The sequence below is a fragment of the Anopheles maculipalpis genome, chromosome 2RL (assembly GCF_943734695.1).
Source record: "Anopheles maculipalpis chromosome 2RL, idAnoMacuDA_375_x, whole genome shotgun sequence".
NCBI classification, from domain to species: Eukaryota; Metazoa; Arthropoda; class Insecta; order Diptera; family Culicidae; genus Anopheles; species Anopheles maculipalpis.
Window position 1 is genome coordinate 36,089,716 of NC_064871.1, and position 21,181 is coordinate 36,110,896.

Sequence of the window (21,181 nt, forward strand, 5' to 3'; positions counted from 1 at the left end):
ACTAAACTCATGCAAACGGTCCGCGCATAAAGCTCACCCAAGCGCACCTTTTCCACCATCCTGATCGGTTTCGACTCGGTTGGTTGATGGGTTTTCGCGTATAAATGGCACACCACACCGCGCCATTAGCATATAACCGACGGTAGCATCAGTTTTTCTGCCCCCCCTCCCTAATGGATGGGAAACCTTTTTTATTATTTACCGTGCAGATTTGAATCAATTGCGCTTCAAGGCAGGGGATATAAAACATAATTCCTGGTGAAATGTAAATCAATCCACGTTTCAGTTTCTCGTCGTCGTTTTGCTCACTGACAACCTGGAGGGCAGTAATTTGAATGGATTCGAAGGAAAAAGGACGGCTATTTTGCCGCGCTAGTCTTTTTTTTTTTTGTAATTGAAAAAAAAATACTGCTAGTCTAAATTTAATGTTTTTTATTCTTTAAGCGATTTATCAAGCATTTGAAGACATCATCAAAACATTCCACAAGTTCGTAAAAGTTAGTAAAAAGCTCACTTATTTTTTTATTTACTGTCGGGACCTACAACTCCTTTACCATCTTGAACTGCTGCAGAAGCTTGACATAATTAGTGGACACATCGACGTTATCTTTCCCAACATTTTGTATCCTTTCTCCACGCCTCTTCTGTTCATTTTACTGGTCACAAAGTCATTTATGGACTGGGTTGTTCGGTACCATTCTCATGACATCCAACGATTTAATGAACAGCTATTAAAAAACCAAACGTTTATTTCGTGTGTTTGTGTGTTACAAATATTACAGAAATAACAAATAACAATTCAGCACTTCGGAGATGGTATTCTTTGCGGGTTGTGTATAAGTGAACTGCATGTGTTATCTGTTTGTTTATGAGCAGGAACAAGCATGATCTTTGTCTCTTGCAACTGATGTTTTTCCAAACCTTTTTTCCACGGTATGGAAGGAGTTTCCAACGCAACTTTAAAATCGGGTAAACCTTTCGTTGCTTCAGCTATTCAGTGCTTTGGATGATGTTGCTGTTGCTGTATTTGGTTGGAACTATTCGCACCGTTCTTTGAGTTGTAGAAATAATAACAACAATTTCACCTCAGCGAATATTGAAAGCAGATATAAAATTTCTGAGTTCAAATTGCTGATACCAAATAAGATTCAATAGATGGATCTAGCTACATACATCTACTAAAATACAAATACAGACTGCTACATTAACAGGCTCTTTTATTCGATTATCTCTTATTGAAATTCAAATATACTTCTTCTCTTCACCGAGTTTCAAATCCTTTCTGGACCGTAACCCCGTAGTGATGGCTCACTATCAAACTACGCGGTATCGGCAATTCCAGTAAGCCCTTTGATGGCCGGCGTGACGTTAGATGGTCGTTAAGCCAAGAAGAAGAAAATATCTTACCGATTAAACGAAATAAATTGCAAGAGATCTATACATAAATATAGATATGAAATTATATTCAGTTTTATAAATACAGTCCACCAACCAGTTATCTATAATTCTTTGGTTCGTGGGTTAATTATTTGTTTATCAAATCTCATCGTACCATGATGGCGCCATTATCAAAATACCCCCTAGGAAATAACTACCACGCTGCTACGGTCCGGTAAATATGTCTGCTTTCGCCATTCCACAATGCCTATCGCAAAGTTGCGCACCGTGCGGTGAGGATCAATGCTTCAAATTAGCACCGAACCGGAACAGCCGAATAACTTCTCAGCAGAGTTTTTGTGTTGTTTTTCTTCCTTTTTTGTTGTTGCGTGTATTGTTTGTTTGTATTTACGCTATCTTACATCCGGCCGCTGCCACGACCCGAAGCGAAAGCCCCGGGACACGACGCATGGACGAGCGTTTCGCTTATCGAAAAAGCTTCATCGTCATAATTTAATAAGTTGCTTTGCGGCACATTAGCTACCGCCCCAATGTTTGTTTTGGTGCTTAAAAAGCGGATCTAGTGTTTCTTTTTTTTCTGTGTTTCAAACTTTTTCAGTACGATAAGTAAAAAGTTGATTATGGTGTTGTAATTTGCTACCGAAACTGGCTGTTTACAGACCTGCACGGGGCAGATGATAGTTACAGGGATTTCCCCAGAAATCTCACGTTTATCCCACAACAGCCCTATCGTTGTGGTGCAAAGTATGTCCTACACATGATCTCTGCCCTCACAGTGAGTTAAGTAGTCGCGACCATTTATCGCGCCTATCTGATGATCCGCTTTTTCGACCAGCTGAACATTCGGTTGAACTTTGGCCGTACTTAAAGGCTCCATAATGCCCCAGTGCCTTATCGTGTCACATCTTGCCGGTCGGCATGTTTTGGTCGTATGCTTCATTTTCCTGTGTCCTCTTTCAGCTTATCTCATTTGATTAGTTTCTCGGTGTCTCTTTTGCCTTCTAGAATTAGTAGGAAAATCCATCACAACTCAGCATCATTCTGGAAGTATGGAAAGGTTAAATTTACTGCTCTTTGCCAAAAATATGGTGTACAAAAACGTACCATACTTCAAGCAAAATCGCAAAACATTATCTTCGAAGAGTGTTTCATGCCAGCTTACAGCTTTCTTCTTAATGTATGTGGAGTAAGCGAATAGAACATTACTCCGCCAATTTTCCGAAGTTCATTCAGTTTTTAAACTTACACACACAACTTTGCTTAGTGTAGTCCTGTCGCTCTTGAAACAACATCCAGAAGTAAGTGTGCCACACCAAAAACACCAAATACTTCCAGTGCGTCTTTGGTTTCGCTTCACCAAAGGACCGTTTCCGGCTTGGCAGTGTGGAAAAAAAAATCTACGAGAATTCTTTCGCTTCAGCTCCTCACAGACAGCATTCTTTATGCTTTGTTGCCTGTCGAGTAGTGGCGGCAGCATTATTTATGCTTTCGTGTTATCATTAAATTGCATCTGCCCGTGTAATTCAATTCACTGTAGGAGCGCCCCATATCGCTCCCAAGAGTACGCTGGTTGCCATAAAGACCGACCGAAGAAGACGTCCGTTTTCCGAGCAATGTTACAATATTGGTGTCTCACAGAATAAGAAAGAAAACCCGACAATTCTTTGTCTCTTGACTACCCAGCAGGAATTTGTGCATTTGTGCATCAAGCTTTGAAAGTTTCCCAAAGTCTCCAAAGGCCCATTCAGTTGAAATGCCGACAGTACAAGATGTTCGTATCGCGCAAGCGAGGTAGCATGCAATATGCAAATGGTATCACATTAGGAATATTGAACTTTTATTGAACTACACAACAACAGCAACCTCGGACCAACGGACGAACGATATCGGCCTGATATACACTCTTAAATTGAATTTCACCCTCTTGCCAAACTGTTCTAATATTAATGCAATAAAAGTGATGCATATACCCAACCGAGGGTAGAAAATTGGGGAGAATTATGCTTTTTTTATTCCACCAGATGCTCCACGGACTCGCCCATCCGGGCAAAGTAAACTGTTCTCCTCATAAAGCGTTTTGAATGCCTTGAATGTTTTCATGTTCGAAAGCATCCTCCGACACTATCCAAATGTTCCGCCGGGTGGGTCTGAGCTGCGTCGGTCCGTATTACTACACTGTTAATCAAATGAAACGTACTTTACCGTACCGGTCGTAGCATAAAACTAAAGGAAAACTTTCATTTTCCCGTGCAGGAAGTGAGCAGACCAAAAAAAAAAGACCCCCCGTACGGCGAAGGTGAAACGGGTTAGGATCGACATAAAACAACAGTAAACTTCCGTCTCCGACACCGACCAGCCAGTGTAACCTCGGCACATCCTTTTTGAGGCGAGCTTTGCCACAATCGCTTCATTTATCAGCGTTAATAAATTATTGTGAAATTTTATTACAACATTCGCGCCAAAACTGCAGTTTTATGTACCACACAAGTACACTTTATTATGCCAGCCCGTTTACCATCGGAAGCGGTGGGGAACCATGTGGCGTTAGAGAAGCATAAAGGCAGGGCAGGGTATCGGGGAACCTTATTCCATTCATTCAGGCGTCTTAGTAGATGTACATCATAAAAAAACGGTCACTATCTTGTGTTTTGCGTGGCACCGTGCCCTTCGAAACGACTATCCGCCGAACAGTAATCCGGACACTTTGTTAATGGGCACTACATTGCCGACCACTTTGCTGACGGAGCCAAGCCCTTCGCCCAGGAACGAACAGGAAAGTGATTTCAGCGCTTCCAGCTGTGCCCCCCAGATGGACAGTTGACAGAATCTGTAATCATGTAGGGGCCATTTAGTATCGCCAATGCCAAACTACCACAATTCCTTCCCTCACCTGAAGTCATTATCCACCGAAATCTTTTCGCCAATCTTTACGAACGGTGTTCCCTTGCTGGAAAAGCTCTTGAACACATTGTCCTGATGCATGCTGGTCATGTTGAGGTACGCAAACTTGGCAATAAACGAAGCAAATGACTTCCGTGCGTTAATGTCTTTCGCTGACTTGACGGACGACGATAGGATGGGATTTCCGTACACGTCGTGCGTATCGAATAGCAGGCCCAATTCATCACCGTGTGCTACCAACCGGTTGTCGGCTCCGTTTGTGCCTGCCTTGGCCACGATCGGCAAACCGGACAGGAAGTCACGCCCTCTCGTGCTATCCGACCGATGTTCGAAACTGTACATAAACGCTTTGGAGCTTTTGCTCCAGGCCTGAGCGGACACAACGGCTGGTAGATTGAAGACAGCATCGGTCGTTGCTTCTACGAGTTTGCCCAACACCTGCGTCACATCCCAGTTGCTCGGAATTTCGAGATATTTATCCAGGTTCAGTACGCCACCGACGGTATCTAAGGCTTGTACCTGTTTCTCCACATTCAAGAACCCTTCCAGCCCGACCAATGAGCTTGTTTTTTTGAGGAAATTGGTTGGTCCTTTAAATGCCAATTGAATCTCTTTCACTAAAGAAAAAAAAAACCCCCCGTAATGAAGTTACTGCAAGTTTTGGGAACACTGTTCAATGTTAAAACCTTACCGTCGATCGCGTTTGCTGTTTCATCTTTCGTCACCCCAATCAGTAGAGGAATTTTGGGAAAGTCTCCGGCTAGAAGCGATGCCTCCGGTTTGTCCGTCAACAATCCCAACAGTCCCCGTCCATCATCTTTCTCTTCGATGACCGGATTGAGACCTGCCTGGGGCGTAACACCATTGACTAGCTTTTCTCCACTGAATCGCTCAGTCTGCAGTTCCGAATCCATCAGTACAATCTCCTCGGTTGTCTTTGTGCGCAGACACTTTACCACCTCGGTTTCATTTCCGGCCGCGCAACGATGGCGCATGGTAGCTTCTTGGTACGCTACCTGAGGCTCCTTTTCGTATGCATTTGGTTGTACAGACGACCCGGACATTGCCACCACACCGGTGATAGAGCTCCGTGCCATAGTGGCCGATGCAAGCACCATCGCAGCCGATGCTCCCGATCCGTGACCGATCAGCTTAATCTGAGCTGGATCTCCTCCAAACCATCCGATGTAATCCTTCACCCATCGGACAGCCGTCGCCATATCGAGAAGTGCCAAGTTACCAGACAAATCACGACTTCCATCTCCGACCATACCGAACGATCCGAGCCGATATTGGATCGGGACAAAGATCACTCCATTTGCAGTTAGCGGTTCAGCACCGTACTGGGAAGCAGACCCGTACCGATAGCCCCCACCATGTATCCACACCACCACCGGTAATCCCGTCGTTTCGTCCGGCATCTGTGGGGTGAAAATGTTGAGCAGGAGACAATCCTCGTTGCCGATCACACGGTACGGGTTGTCTGCTCTCGGTTGGGGACAGGGTGGTCCATATCGTGTCGCATTGATGTCACCGCTGAGATGACGATACTGTGCCCGTGCGAAACGATTCTGTCCGGTAGGAGATTCCGCATAGTAAATGCCGAGGAACGAGTAGAGCCCTGTCTCGCGATTACGTAAGCCCTCGATACGGGCTGCACGACCTCCAGCTCTCACAAACACCACCGGATCGTCGAGGGGAGGTGTGGCCGATCGAATACCACCAACGATACCTTCACAAGGTATTACCAACACTCCAAAGAGAAGTGAAACACAAAATCCAGCGCCTAATGTCGTTAGAACTTTCTTCCGTGCCATGCTGGTGCTTGAGTACGTGGCCCGGCCTAAAATGCAACTAGCGATCGTAGCTGGAGTGTTTATCAGTGTGCGATTCTGGATAGTGAAGTTGCTAAAGGGTAAATCAAAAAGTTCCCTGATCTTTCGGGAATCGTACACCAAATTCAAGTCTTGCTTTGCAGGATGATTTTGTGTGCTCGTATGCTTGTTTTCAGATTAATAAACGGTAATCCATTATTTAGTTTGTACATTTCAGAGAATTAGCCACCCCTTATACAAGAACTTTTTAAACCCTCTTATGCCGTCTTTCTCTCTTAAATCTCCGCTGTTGCAAATATCTTCAAGTCCGACTCAGTTCAGCATTATCGTCTTCACTTACGAGTGTACGCCTTAACCATGTTGTGATAAAACAATCAACAGTTCCTGCGTGTAAAAAATGTCCAAAAACTGTCTGGTTTTGTCTTGAAAATCATTTAACGCTGTAATTCTCATACTTGTCCTTCAAATTTTACAAATCATTCACACGGATCTAAACTCCTGCTACCCGAAATGGCTCGAATTGCGATTACCAATATGCAAAACGTAAACAGAGCGTAATAAATAATGACACACAACTATTCGAATAAACGTTCAAGTAGTCTTGTTTTATGTACCTTGCCATTTAAATCTTTTTCGTGTCTCCTTTTGTCGCATCCTCTCTGCACAGCTCCCTACAAAAAAAGAGCCAACTATGTACAAATCGTCAGCCACTATTGCCTTCAGCGGATAGGTTCGTTGGCATTGACTTTCGCTCGCGCACAGCCCAACTTGGTGCAAGTTTTTTACGAGTCTTTGCCGCTTGTTCGGTCAACTTTTATTACCCAATTCCCTGAACCAGACAGGGCTCGGCCTCGTATCGTATCGAGAATAGTACAGCGTCGCTATGCTACTTCGACGACTTGCGACATGCAGCGAGAGCGTCTCTCCAGACTCTGGTTGATCATGATACACGGACAAGATTGTTTGCACCATACGTTACGGACATGGTTGTTTTGTTTTTACTGTTACAGTTGAAACCTTCGTTTTCTGTCGCATATGTTCAGTTTGGGGAAGCAGGGTAGCAGGCGATATTGAGCGGTAGTGGTCAGAGTGCACAACTTCCGCTACATTTGGGCAGTTTTATTGTGGAACATTTTGCTACTCGCTGGCAATCTCGGAACGGGTCACTGGAGAACCGAGCTCGAGAAGATTTTTGCAAAAACCAGACGAGAAGATAAGCGGCCCAGTATTGCACTCGTTAAGCAGCTCATTCGTGCTGGAGCAATTTATGGTGTAATCAGATAACACAATAAATACAGAATTAGAAGGGACATAAATAAAACAGGCCACCATCTATCTATCGAAACTATCAGATGTAAAGCGAAATTAAAAGGATTGCCAATGCCGGCCAAAGTGTCTCTTCTATTTTCACATCAGCAAACGTTTCTTCAATATTGATCCTGTTTTCCGAGGAAAGAAAATTAAATAAACCAACTCTCTTCAACTTCTCAATGTTTAAAGATTTCTGGTCTAAAGAACACAACACTAATTCTAAAGGAACAAGAAATGCTCTAGCAGCACGCTCAAATCGGTTTGGAATCTTAATGCCTCTTGCATTAGTAACGTACGAGTGTTTTTTTGTAAATCAAATTTAACCATATTCTATTTTAAAAGCAGAACAACCTCCCAGCGGTTCGCTGTATCGATCAGCACTCTCGTCAAAACTCTCACACGGCTTGTCCTGCGTGTTAATAATTCATCCTAGTATAAACTTCCTACAAAGGATCGTGCCACATATCCCAAACGTAGAACTTTCCTTGGGTGTTGGGCGGTTTCCACCAGAAAACGACGACAGTCCCGGAATGTCGCAACTGCCGATCGCATGGATTATTGGAAATCATTCCAAATCCAATTTGCCAGCTGAGTACTTCTGGTCCAGCCGTGGTACGCGCGCGTTTCTCGGCACGTCTGTTGGCTTCACGAATGCCACTCCGGGGAATCGGCCCTACACCCCTCGATTTGTCATGATTTGTAGAATGTCGAATCGAAATCGGGCGGGACCCGTGCAGAGAATGTTATCGCCCGCACGGGCAACTCCTCCCTTCCAACGGTTCGTACCATTCTCAAAAAGTTCCCGACCCGTCGCACCATGTGTTGACACATGCAGCCTTATCGGTGGCTCGACGCACGAGAAACAACATAACTTCAATGGCTATCGCTTTGGCCAACATTCCACCGAGGCTGGCTGCTGGATGCCTAGCGTATGCGTTCATGCGATGGTAGGTGTGATAAGCGGCGGCGGCAGCATCCACTAAGATAAAGGCGCCGTTTCATATTCATGAAACTTTATGATTTCCGGATCCCTCCGTCAAGGGCACCTACCGAAATTGTGTAATGCTGCACGCTAACACGCTCCAGCGTTCGGAATGCGACCTCATTTCGAATGCTCGAATTCCTCCGACAAGCCTGCCCGTACCCCTGCAACTACCCTCCACACACACACACACATTCACACACGTAGAAGGGGCTGCGCGATGGTGGCGATTTTCATAATTTCATATTTGTATGCATGGAAATTGGTTCCCATTCGGTAGGAAAAGTCCAGAGATTGGCAGGATACGCTGCGGAATGCCAAAGGTCAGTCAGAGAGGTGTGCGGACTGGTGCGAGCAGGTGTTTCCCTTCCCCACGTTTTCTGCCAAGTTTCGGCAGGAAAGTTATGCCATCCGGATGAAAAGCATACGGTACGAACACAATATACATTTATGGCTCTCCCCGTCCGAGTTGGCCGCCAAAACAGGAAAGAAGGTGTCTGCAGCATCTTAAACATTCCAAGTTGTAGGTACGTAGTGGAGAAGTGCGGGCAGCCTTGCTGTTGCCAGGCATATACGGTGGCAAAAAGGGTCTCCAACTCCAGCAACCATTTGTCAGGACGACCGATCCTACCAACAGGCACACGAACGGATCGCGCAGTTTATCGGCACACGATACGAGATTGTTGGCATGCTCGACTTTTGTGTATGTTTCCTTTTTTTCTATGTAAACAAATCACTTCTCACTATAGATTCATGTTATGATCCTCGTATGTGAGACACTTCGGAGCGTATTCTGAAACATGTTCCCGGAATGGTATCAATACAGGCCTCTGAACAAAACAATCCCATTCAAGTCGTTCAGTAATGGTGGTTGGTAGCGAACCAGCAGCAACCAGCAACATGTTAACAACATTCCTATCAATTGCACCAACCTGCCCAGTTGCTGGGCAGAGACATAAAAATCAACACAAAACAATATTTATAACACACTGGAATTTCAATTGTGATTTTAGAAAAAAAAATATTAAAAAGGAAAAATTGTTTTCTCTCGAACAACACAAGATAAATAAATCGGTTTTATGCATAAAAAGAAAAACAAGATTCAGAAAACACTACAATACACACAATCGATATCCGGTGGCGGTACAATATTCACACAAAGCCCCATAATCTGTACGGCTTAAAAGTGATAAAACATCCATCCTTCGATCCATCAAGCGACCCCCCCACACACACACCACCGAAATCGTGTTGCGGATGAGATAAGGAATTGAAAAATGATACCCAAAAAAAATAGGTAAGAGGTGTTTGATGCTGACAGCCAAAACATTTCCCAAAAGAAGAGGGTAAAAAAAACTGCTCATCAACATAAACATGCCCACCGGGCCAGTGTTGTATGTATAAAAATACGGATGCATTATTGACAACTTTACGATAAGAATGACCCTCGAGTTTGAAGAATCTCAAACCCAACGGTTTGTCTATTGCACCCCTAAAAGCTGAAAAAAAAAACTCGGTACGCATAATTTCACAATCCTTTGCCCGGAAAGCATGCGTGGAAGGTACGTTGGCGAGTAAATGTAAAAAATAGACCGCTCCATTTTTTACTTCATTCTCAAGATTGTTTCCTACTTTTCTTTCTTTCATCCTTCTGGCTTGTTTTTTCTTCTTCTGCGTCCGATCTCAAAAGGATTGATGGAGTGCATGTGTGTGAGCGGGTTAATAAGAAGTAACAAAGAACAAAAATAACACGATGTCCTTCATCCCTAAAATCCAACAAATTTGGAAATCCTGAAGTACTGGTGAAAAAAAAAATGGGAAAAGGATAACACACGCCCGCACATCTGAGAGTATCACTTTTTCGAAAGGATCTAAAACACTGCTACATTGTAAAAGTGTTTAGTGTGAACTAGTGTGTGTGTGTGTCGCTTTCAAGAGTTATTAGGAACGAACTGAAGCGAAACGGGAATCGATCTGTGCATCGTTTTATTTCCTTTTAAAATGGATAGCGATTCCCTTGCAAGCTTCTTACAGCCGAGCTCGGGCCAATGGGCCGCACCGTTGCGAAAAAAAAAAAATCTCGAGCATCTCGACAGTCAGTTAAAGAATGGAAGCCCCACGCTAGGACCTACGACTTATGGCCAAAAGATATGGCGCACACACCGACCAACCGTGTCTGTCCCTTCGTCCTTTCGGGTCGTTTCGATTTCTTTATGTTGCGTTTATTCACAGCCTGACCAAAGTTTCCCGTTGCTGTTTGTGGCATCCTCTTGCCTCGCGCCCGCTTTGCGCCTGCCTGTATGTGATGCTTTCCCTACCGTGGCAGGAAGTGGCGAAAGACCCATTTCCCAATGTTTCCGTTCCGCTTTCCCGAAGCGGAGATTGCAACCGTAGTGGGGCGCTGTTTTTCGGCCAGCTTTTTTTTCTCTCTCCTCTCACTACGGTTCGCCCCACACCGAAGCGTCTCACAGATTGAACCGTGTAAAACAAATAAAAGTGAAGATGAAATGGAACATAAAAATTTACGACACTCGGTAAATTGAATATAAATTCGAAGCTAACTGTACACGATACGAAGGTGGCAAATGGCAATACCGAAATGCTCCAGAGAGAGGCACATACACACACACAGACGTACAATGTAAGGCAGGATGAAGTGACGGTGAGTGGCCAAGTGAGTGTAGATAAAATAAATTGCAGCTCAAGATATCCCTTTTGGATGATCCTTTCGAGACGGGACTTTGACTCGATGAGCACGCCCTACCCAACAGTCATCAGCTCTTGACGAGCGTAAAGTGGGCGCCGGGAAAAGGAAAATAGAAGCAGTGGCAGCATTCTTGAGTAACAGCGTAACACACAACGGTGACTGTCCAGGCTCGCTTTCCCAGCAGCGTGTATTAAGAAAAGCGATAGGAACCACGTGCTACGGTCGCTCGATGGTTAGTTTTTCATCGATCAATCACCACCCGGTGTGGTGTGGTAGTGATTGCTTTCACCCACCATTTCGCTCACCCCACCCAAAGGCATCGATGAAGTCTCCCGGGCCGACGTTTATTGATTCGATCAGAATCTGAAGGAGATGGAAGGTTAATGCTGCTCACTAACCTTCGCTAACGTGTGCCCACATTGACAGTTGATTGAGTGCAATCGTTTGCGACCGAATGTTTATCTTATGTCATGCGGAATCGAGGTACATCGCGTCTTTGGCAAACTGGGGCAATCAGCCCGGGTGGTGCAGTAAATTGCACCACATCACCATGGTGCAGTGAAGATGCACTAGCACTGCGGTGTTTCGTATTTACTTTGCATCTAGTATGTATTTGTTTTCGCAACACTCGAGCACCGCAGGAAGCAGCACTACATCGCAGGAAGAAACTACTTAACGGAATGGAAACTTGTTCTTCAAAGCGGCTCCCAATGTTGTAATGCTCTGTTGATGTATGTGTAATGGATAAACTGTAGCATTCAATAGCTCCTCGTGACACAGATGTATTGAATATGTTCTATTAGCTTACAATGAATGAGCCCTCATTTCAAAGCTCAATCGAAAGCAGGACAGGTAAAAATGCAATACGAAAACCACTATTACTAAGTTCAATACGTCGCAGTGGCGTCGCTTTGTGGTCTTGGCCTGTTACAGGGATTCTCGATACCGCTCACGGTCCTGCGTCGTCGTCTTTCAATCCAATATCCTGGCCATTCTTGCGGACACATCAACGCCATCACTGCAGCTCAGTTTGGACCAGCCACTTCTCTTATGTTCGTGTACATGGAGTAGAAAGTCTTTACGGGCTGGTCCATGACACAAGCAGCCTTTCCATTGCCATTGCCTTTCCATTGCCATTTCTTTTCGAGTCTGACACATTTCTAGGCTGGGAAGTATCAATTTTACCAAAAATAACAATTAAAGAACGGAAGGAATTCGGTCCTGTATCTGAGCTACAAAAGCCTTCACAGATCAGAACCTAGAATCGAATCCCGTTTTTACGTAGGATTGACAAAGGAAGCCAGTTATAACATTCCAATACCTCCCATGGTTGTAGGGCTAAAGCCAAGAAATAATGTCAGCTTTCATCAAAAATTTACAATATAATTTTAATCATTCAACTACTTCAACAATTTCAAACCCAATCTATCACCATGAAATCCTCTTCTTAAAGAAGCCAATAAAAGATTTATATCGTTCAGTAAACACACAACAATACAAAACCTCATCCCCACATGCTCTCAATAGCAGTCAAACATTTCCCATCCATTATGTTAACCTGTAACCTGTCCGAACAATCAAGTGATTGGTAGTGCACTGAAATTGTCATTGCATTGTTCAAGCACACCCATCACCTCAAAACCACAGTAAGCGCGTTTGCGAGGTGCCCATAAATCTGCAACGTTCCCTCATGTCCGAGTGCTTTCGGTTTTTCTTCAATACCACTCACCGTTTGATTATTTTTTCTTCCTTACCGTTTTGCCGCAGATTGACCTGAAGCATAAAAATCAACTGAACAATAGCGACAACATGGTGAAGATTGGAATCGATTTACGCGAGTACTATCCCAGCGTGGAATGGGACATTCTTGGCGTGCCAGCAGAACGCCACGAGAAGTACTATCCTTGCTGTGCCGAACCCTACCCAGGTAAGCGAATAGCCGATGCACTGTCAGAACAAGAGGCAAAAAGCAGCGACAAAAAAGAAGAAATGTAGCCAGATACCGTACCGTTAGCTACCCGGCGGCCAGATCGTGCATTTATCCTCCACAGCCAACCCTGCACACTGTAATTCGGCACCGGACGCTCACCTTAACCTCCATAACTATTTTCTTCATCAAACTGTCGTCTCGCTCGACCGGACGCATTTAGCCTCACTTGCTGCTTCGCCATCGGTTTTTGCCGTTGCACCGATAGCACTGGCAGCCATGGGGGCAAACAATAACCATCGATTGCCGCATACGTTCGTCCATTCCATTCAACCATCGGTGCATCCTAGTGCTCCCGGTGTCACTTTAAACGCTACCCATTGACTGGCCGGTACCGGTGCCGGAACCCATTGAAAGCACCCGCTAACACACCCTCGGACATTCCATTTTCTTTTCTTTTTTTTTCAGACATTTTCTTTAACATCACATTACGGCGCAAGACACTGTTCTATACGGTGAACCTGATCATACCGTGTGTCGGCATCTCGTACCTATCCGTGCTGGTGTTCTATCTGCCGGCCGATTCGGGTGAAAAAATTGCATTATGCATCAGCATCCTGCTATCGCAAACCATGTTCTTCCTGCTGATATCGGAAATCATCCCGTCGACTTCGCTGGCCCTCCCGCTGCTCGGCAAGTATCTGCTCTTCACGATGATACTGGTCGGGCTGAGCGTTGTGATCACCATCATTATCCTCAACATACACTACCGGAAGCCGAGCACTCACAAGATGGCACCCTGGGTGCGGAAGTTCTTCATACTGCGCCTGCCCAAGCTGCTACTGATGCGAGTCCCGAACGATTTACTTAAGGTGAGTCCGCTGGTCCAGGCGATTGGAGAGAGAGAGAGAGAGAGCACCCTTACTTGACGATAGTTTACATACGTAATTACATGTCCATCGTTCGTTGGGCCACCCGATGAAAAACCATTGATTCTAGTGGTTTCTTCAGACCTGTGCTGGAAGCTATTAGCTAGAAAAGAAGTAGTACCAAAGTTTAGAATCGATTTACTATTACTTTAAAATTTCTTATCGAGAGTATCTCATTAGTTTTCATCTAACAATCATTAGAAAAATTAGAGTTTTTAATGAGTTATTTGCATTACCAGCGGTCTTTACGAATGAAAAATCTTCAATGACGTTTAGTAGTTATTTACCAAAGAAATCATGGTTGAAATTCTCAGAGTTTCGATTTTAAATAAAGCAACTCTCATACATTTTAGGCTATCTTGAAATCAATCAAACCTAATTATAAAAATGTACTGTGTCTACAATTATATTTTTATTTTCTATTGAATTTTAACTTTCTTAGGATTGCGCTGGGCAGTATGAAATCTACTCATACAATGTCCCTAGAAGTGATGTCCATAGTATCCAACCCACTAGTGATTGAAAACCTTCAAATCGCTACTAGAGACAGGCTCTAAGTGCAAAATCATGAAGCTATATCATGGTTTTGTATCTCTCCAGGCCCTAACCCTAGTACCACTAAAGCAATAAACCTTTACCAGAGTCCTACAATTCCCTTTTAGTAGTCGACACCTCCATGCGCGAGGACACGAAGAACATTCCAAATGATCTTCGCCGGGGGACAGTTCCCAGCATTTTTGTGGATAAGTATGGCCATCCAAATTCTCAACAGTACTACACAGACGGATCCTCTTCGGAGGCGGGCACGGGCTTCGATGTATTTAACACACGCACCGAAACTTTCCACAAGCTTAGACATCCATGCTCTATATATGTAACTGAGCTGGCTGCTATTTTTTTTAGCACTGCTCATTATAAGCGCGAATCCTCCAGACTAGAATTTCACATTTACTGATATCCTCAGCGCTGTCGAAGCACTGAAATCCGTCGAGGCATTAAAGAGCTCTGATTACTTTATACCACAAAAATACTGAACATTCTAAGCTCTTTGTTCAATAAAGCATTCCGAATATCGCTTATATGGCTGCCTGCTCATTGGCCAGGATCCCCGACAATGAAAAAGCAAACTCCCTCAAATCAAACGAGGTGCCTCCGATGGCAGCATTTTTGAGAGGTCGATTCCCCCTCACGAGTTTCTTTACACCCCACAACAGCTGTGCATGGCCCGCTGGCAGAGCATGTGGGATGACGACGAACTCGGGAGGTTCCTGCACTCTATCTCACCACAGGTTTCCCTGTGTCCCTGGTTTCACGGGCTCCCGGTAGATAGTGCGTTTATTCGCATGATGTCGAGACTTATGTCGAACCATTATGCGATGAATGCACATCTTTAACGTATAGGTAGCGCCGACTCCAAGGTTTGTAGCTGTAACAACGGATACCACGACATTGACCACATCCTCTGGTCATATGTGGAGTTCGATGCGGCTAGACCCGGGCTCTTAGCAGCCGTTCGGGCATCAGGAAGATCCCCGGCGGTGCCGATGCGCGATATCCTGGTACATAAGGACTACGATTATGCGCGGATTCTGTTTGACTTCGCCAAAGAGATGGGAATCGTCCTTTGATTCCTTCCCCTCTCCCTTCCCGTAGATTGTACGCACTATTAGCGGATTGTAGTTTGTTATGTTTATTTGTTTTTTTTTTTTGTTTTTGTTTTTATTCTTTGTTTATTACACGTTCGCAACGGTAGCGTTGACATGCGCCAGTCGTTATTTCGGCACCAGAGTCGGTAAAAGTTTATTTAGGAGATCTGGGGTCGTAACTGGCGACCTTGTCGTTGACGGGATGTCTGGGTTCGATTCTGCGGCTAGTTGTCGGCTTCTTGCGTTTTGCTGGCGTCAGGGTCGCCAGCGACAACATTAGATCTCTGAACCAATTGAATTAGTTTTGGACGACGTGCGTTGCGTGGAACGTGGAATGCGTGAGTAAGATGCTACTGTAGCTTCACAAAGTTGTAGTGGCTTTCGGGCTCGTGCGTTCTACCGATGGTGGGGCCGCCAGCCATAACATGCTAATGCTAGCAACTATATGATGTGAAGAACACCAAATAGTATCCACAAGAAAAGGGGTTTTCTTGGGAACCAGTAGTTAGGCTCCACGGCACGATGCTCCAAAGAGGCACTATCGGAAACAGCGAGGACAACGTCTGAACCATACCTGGCAGTAACAACATCCACAACCGAGCTCACCCGGGATAAGGTGCACTTGAATTAAGGGAGAAGGATATGTCTGCCCTCCAAATAGGATATAAGTTTCATGAATTGTTAAGCTAGATTTAAGATTAGATTTTAAGGAATACGGCCTGGCCGACATAACGAAAAAAAAAATTTAACTAAAATTTAATGTTGTACGGGGCTGCCCAGTGGTGTAGGTGACCAGCGGCACCGGTCTTCAAACGGCAGGGGTTCAAATCCCATCCGAACCGTCCCCCCGTAATGAGGACTGACGTACCTCACTACGTCGTATTCATAAGTCAATACGGTCAGGCCGTTCTTACGAAAAAAAAATGTTGTAAACGTTATTTTTCATTGTTTCATTTGTCTTCTTACTGTTTCTTTCACTAAACAGGAGCTGGCAGCAAATAAGATTAACTACGGCATAAAAATCAGCAAGAGCAAATTCGGTGCTGCCCTCGCCGCTCACTCGCAAATGCAGCCCAACTCCGGTGGTTCCAGCCCGGACTCGATACGACACATGCAGGGCCGGCCGGGTGGATGCAACGGACTGCACTCAACGACAGCCACTAATCGGTAAGTCGCCGACTAAATTCCTCGTTACGAGCATAGGTAGAGATGATGTTAAATTTACACAGTTAAGTGAAATGCTGCACGGATTATCGCGAAAAATCTTATAAAGGATTAAACAGAAGGGATGGTGTAGCTTAGTAGAGATGCTTTTGTGATACGTTTTATATTGCAAAATCAAAATGAGAGTATGCCAAAGAAACTTTCTATAAACGCTACACTTAAAATACATCGCATAAGCTGCAGAGCATTTACTACTTCAATACGAGACGGAAGATGGATAGAATATGCTGTATGTACATCCTCCGGAGCTCTTCTTTACTTCCGTACGAACTAAATACAAGAAAAAGCTTCATTCTTTTCAACAATCGACATAAATGTAGACGTTCCCTCGTTCTCGATACGGTTATCGACACGATTGCCACTATCACGATAATTAATCCTTGGCAATATTTTCATCGACCTTCTCCCCGGCACTCACCACTCAAAGCTGAGCATTTGAAGCAAGATATCTGTGCCATTGTGGGCCAAGTGTGGTCTGCCGGGGGGAGGGAACGTATCGTAACACAAAAGAACACGCCATATCCTATATCGCTGCAATTACTCTTTATCCCGCGAGGGAACCGTTCACGTGCGAATGCTTAGCTCCCCATGTTCGAAGCTGAAGATTATGATCAACCGGCGCCTTACAGCACTCGGAATTCACAATCGATACTGCGCCGGTTAGAGAGTTTCGTACGCTTTAATTAGTCAATCGCTATATCGTGCCACTCGACCATTCTGTTATGCTTTTTTTTGTTTTTTTGCTTCCTGCAGGTTTAGTGGATTAGTTGGTGCCTTGGGTGGTGGGCTGAGTGGGCTGGGTGGCTACAACGGATTGCCCTCGGTAATGTCAGGCCTGGATGAGTCACTCAGCGATGTGGGCACGAGAAAGAAGTACCCGTTCGAGCTGGAGAAAGCCATCCACAATGTGATGTTCATACAGCACCACATGCAGCGGCAGGACGAGTTCAATGCGGTATGTATCGTTGCACGCATCAAATGTCATTAGCAGGTTTTGTTTTTATAATTTTGCTATAAGTTTTTTTAATTCACATTACACTTTAGGATCCGATTGCCAACAGACTCCAGGCATGTATGGTAAAATTAAATGAGTGGAAATTGATTACGGTTTGTGGTGTCGGTTACACACCCATCCAACCACGAAAACCACAAATGACAAATTTCAATCAGTGTACACACGTCACGTCAAGCCACTTCCCGAAACCCACATTTTGTTTGTCATCTTTTTTGGTTGTAGTTATCTCTAAACAAGCTGGAGCTGGAGCATTTGCCGGTCCTTAGACTAGGCCATATTGTAACCGCAAAAAAAGCGAACAATCCCTCAAGACAAACCACCAAGTCAATCCGGACAGCCGAAGAAACACCCACGTCCAGTAATCGATTTGCCTTCGAACAAATTCTGTCCCGTGCGTTACTTCATCTTGAATCTTCCATTTTGCTTAAAATGGTCCACTTGTGCTTTACTTCTGTAGCAAGTTCATTTTCCAAGACAGAATCAAACAAAAACCATCTCAAGAAAAAGACCCCCAATGCCAGAATTAGGCCTTCGCACTAATCCGGACCCGTTTGATACGCCATCGATGGGGACAGCAGACACGTTTCGACACGTTTGTTGCTTCTTACTTGCCTTTTTTCCCCCTTTCTTCCTTTTCCTGGCTTCATCTCCAAAACACACATTCTTCGGGGTTTTTGCACGGGTCCATTATTGGGAAAATTTATATCCACCCATTCATTTACCGCCACCATCGTTAGTGTCATTGAATTTTGTACTGGCCGTTACACGGGCCCAATCGGTCTTTACAGCCACGTCTGTAGCAAACGGGGATTCGACACTCGACACTGGAAAAATCATCCCCATTTCCCGAGAAGAAACCTTCCGAGGAAAATCGTTTCCGATCCGCATACCACAACCGATGCTAATGATGATTGTTTTTCTACTCTTCTCTTTTTTTATTCTCTCTCTCTCTCTCTCTCTCTCTCTCTCTCTCTTCTATTGCTGCACTCGCATCTCTTTTGTCGGTTTCGCGTTGGAATTTGTGGAATTCGAATCGTTAAAATTTGCGAAAAATAACCCACAACAAATGTCTTCACTGCACCGAACCGAACTGGAAATAAAACTCAACAAACGCAACGACGGCTGACCAACACGGACACACCGGAATGTGGAATAAAACCCGCGTTTTTTAACCGCAAACAAAACCGTACCGATCCTCACTACCCACTATACTACCACCAACTCTATCGTGTCGCAACAACTACAACAAAAAATAATAACAATAATTTTTGCGCCGCTACAAAACAACTTTCTTAACTACTTTTTCGTGGTGGGATGATGGTTCCTCTCGCCCTCGCTTTCCCCCCCCTCTCTCTCTCTCTCTCTCGCTTCTAATATTTAACTTTGTGTTGATAATACCCTGAAACTCCACACCGACGGCGTGGCGCACACAAAAAAAAAACGACACCGGTCTACCACAACGCAGGAAGACCAAGACTGGGGCTTTGTGGCGATGGTTTTGGATCGTTTGTTTTTATGGTTATTCACGCTAGCGTCGTTATTCGGCACATTTGCGATCCTGTGCGAGGCCCCATCGCTCTACGATGACACCAAACCGATTGACATCGAGTACTCCATTATCGCCCAGAAGCTGTTCAATCTTACCGTCAAGGATACGCGTTCCTAAGGGTTGCGTGCCACGGTATATGCGGCTTTACACCAGCGGTTCGAGGTGGATTGTAACAGGCGATTGATTTTAATTTTTTAAACTTCAACGCACACACACACACACGATACTGAGTAATTCGGCGAGTACTGCACAATACCAATTTCTTTGTTTCCATGAACCAAGGGTACTAAACATTCAGTTTCGTACACCATTCGGTTCCCATCGTAAAGCCATCAGCACCAAAAGCCTAGAAAAGAAAAACATGGTTAAAGTAAGCGCCAGACCGGACATCGTGCTGGTTGTGGTTACCATTTGCTTTGGTAAGTTTTTTGTTTGGTGTAATTTTAGTCAGTCGTTGCATTTTAGTGCGCAGTTTTTATCTCGCCTTCGGCGCTCTGCTTTCGAGCACAGTTACGCCCGATTAATGGCGTTCAGTAGGTTTTCCGTAGAACTAAGCGGTGCACCAGTATGCGTCAAAGTACACGGAATCAGTAGGATAGTAAGTGTGTTGATGGATGAAGGTAATGTGTACTTGTACGGCATTTTTCTATTTCTGTGGTTGGATAAATGAAAAAAAAAAATATGAAAAAGTTCATAGAAGCAAAATTAGTTATAGAAAAAGTAAATCCAGCGTTAAAGTACAGCAATATCCTAAGCATTGGTTTATTTCCTGAATAAAACAGACTTCAACAAACCGTTTTATTGCGTTTTTAAACGCCCTAACTTCAGCGTACATTATTAATCTATATCTAAAAAGGTTAGTGATCGAAAAACAAATTTCCTTTGATACAGCATAACGCGCAAAGTGTGAAAACAAACTTTTTTTTTTCTTCTTCAGTTATGACCGGTTCGTGTGAATTTCAGTACGCGTTCAGCACCAGATGAAACTGTATTTTTCTATCCACCCTTTGTAGACCTTTTCTATCATTGTTGCAAGGAATGAATCATAAAACTGCTTCCAAAGAATCATCCTCTCTTTTCATTCCTGCAAAAGGGAGTAAAAAATACTAAAAAAAAATAACTTCCTTCCTGTACCACTGCTATCCAAACATGAAAAAAAAACCGAAAACCAAGACTTTATATAAAATCGATAAACAAACAGTGTGTCAACTAAACGAACTACAATTATTGGAAACAAGATTAACAGCATTCAACTAAAGTATTGATACTAAATGTAAGCTAAGGACTACAATTGCACGGAGAAGTAGGCTAAAACCGTCAACGTACTGGTGGTAAGGCACCATCAAACGATTCACAATACATAGAAGCGAGTAAAAAAATGTCTCCATCAACAATGGCCACCATGGCAAAGTGTCAATGATGCATGGAAATTGATTTTCAGGGTAAATAAACGAAATAAAGTACTCCAGCCGCGCCGGGAAGCTGCTGATGAATTCAAGCGGAAAAACAAAGTAGTAATACAGGTGGAGCACATCTATCTGTTGCCCGGGAAGCATTTTAACCTACCCCAAACCGATAAACTAACCCACACACACCACACTCGCGGGGGTATAAAATCAGTGCTAGGGAGAGGAATGTTTTGTAGTGTGTTTGAATTTTTCTTTCGTTCGATACAATAGCGTGAAACAGAATGAGAAGAGCAAACAAAACATGAAAGAATATACGAGTAAATAAGAGTAAAGTACGCACACATACTG

General features: G+C 44.2%; 2 protein-coding genes across 2 annotated transcripts in view; one reads left to right on the forward strand and one right to left on the reverse strand.

Moving 5' to 3' along the window:
- Positions 1-19,544, forward strand: part of LOC126557565 (acetylcholine receptor subunit alpha-like 2) — a 42,476-nt gene extending 22,932 nt beyond the window's left edge. Inside the window, exons 5-9 of the mRNA XM_050213375.1 lie at positions 12,902-13,061; positions 13,530-13,933; positions 16,622-16,803; positions 17,614-17,815; positions 19,341-19,544. Of these exons, the coding sequence (XP_050069332.1) occupies positions 12,902-13,061; positions 13,530-13,933; positions 16,622-16,803; positions 17,614-17,815; positions 19,341-19,541 (1,149 nt within the window). The 3' untranslated portion in view covers positions 19,542-19,544. The remainder of the gene's footprint in view (positions 1-12,901; positions 13,062-13,529; positions 13,934-16,621; positions 16,804-17,613; positions 17,816-19,340) is intronic.
- Positions 3,977-6,116, reverse strand: LOC126557403 (carboxylesterase 5A). The gene is made up of 3 exons (XM_050213172.1): positions 4,991-6,116; positions 4,289-4,916; positions 3,977-4,225 (listed from the first exon to the last, which is right to left on the reverse strand). Exons 1-3 carry the CDS (start codon positions 6,114-6,116, stop codon positions 4,075-4,077), a joined length of 1,905 nt encoding a protein of 634 aa, XP_050069129.1. The 3' UTR covers positions 3,977-4,074.
- Positions 19,545-21,181: the final 1,637 nt, after the last annotated feature.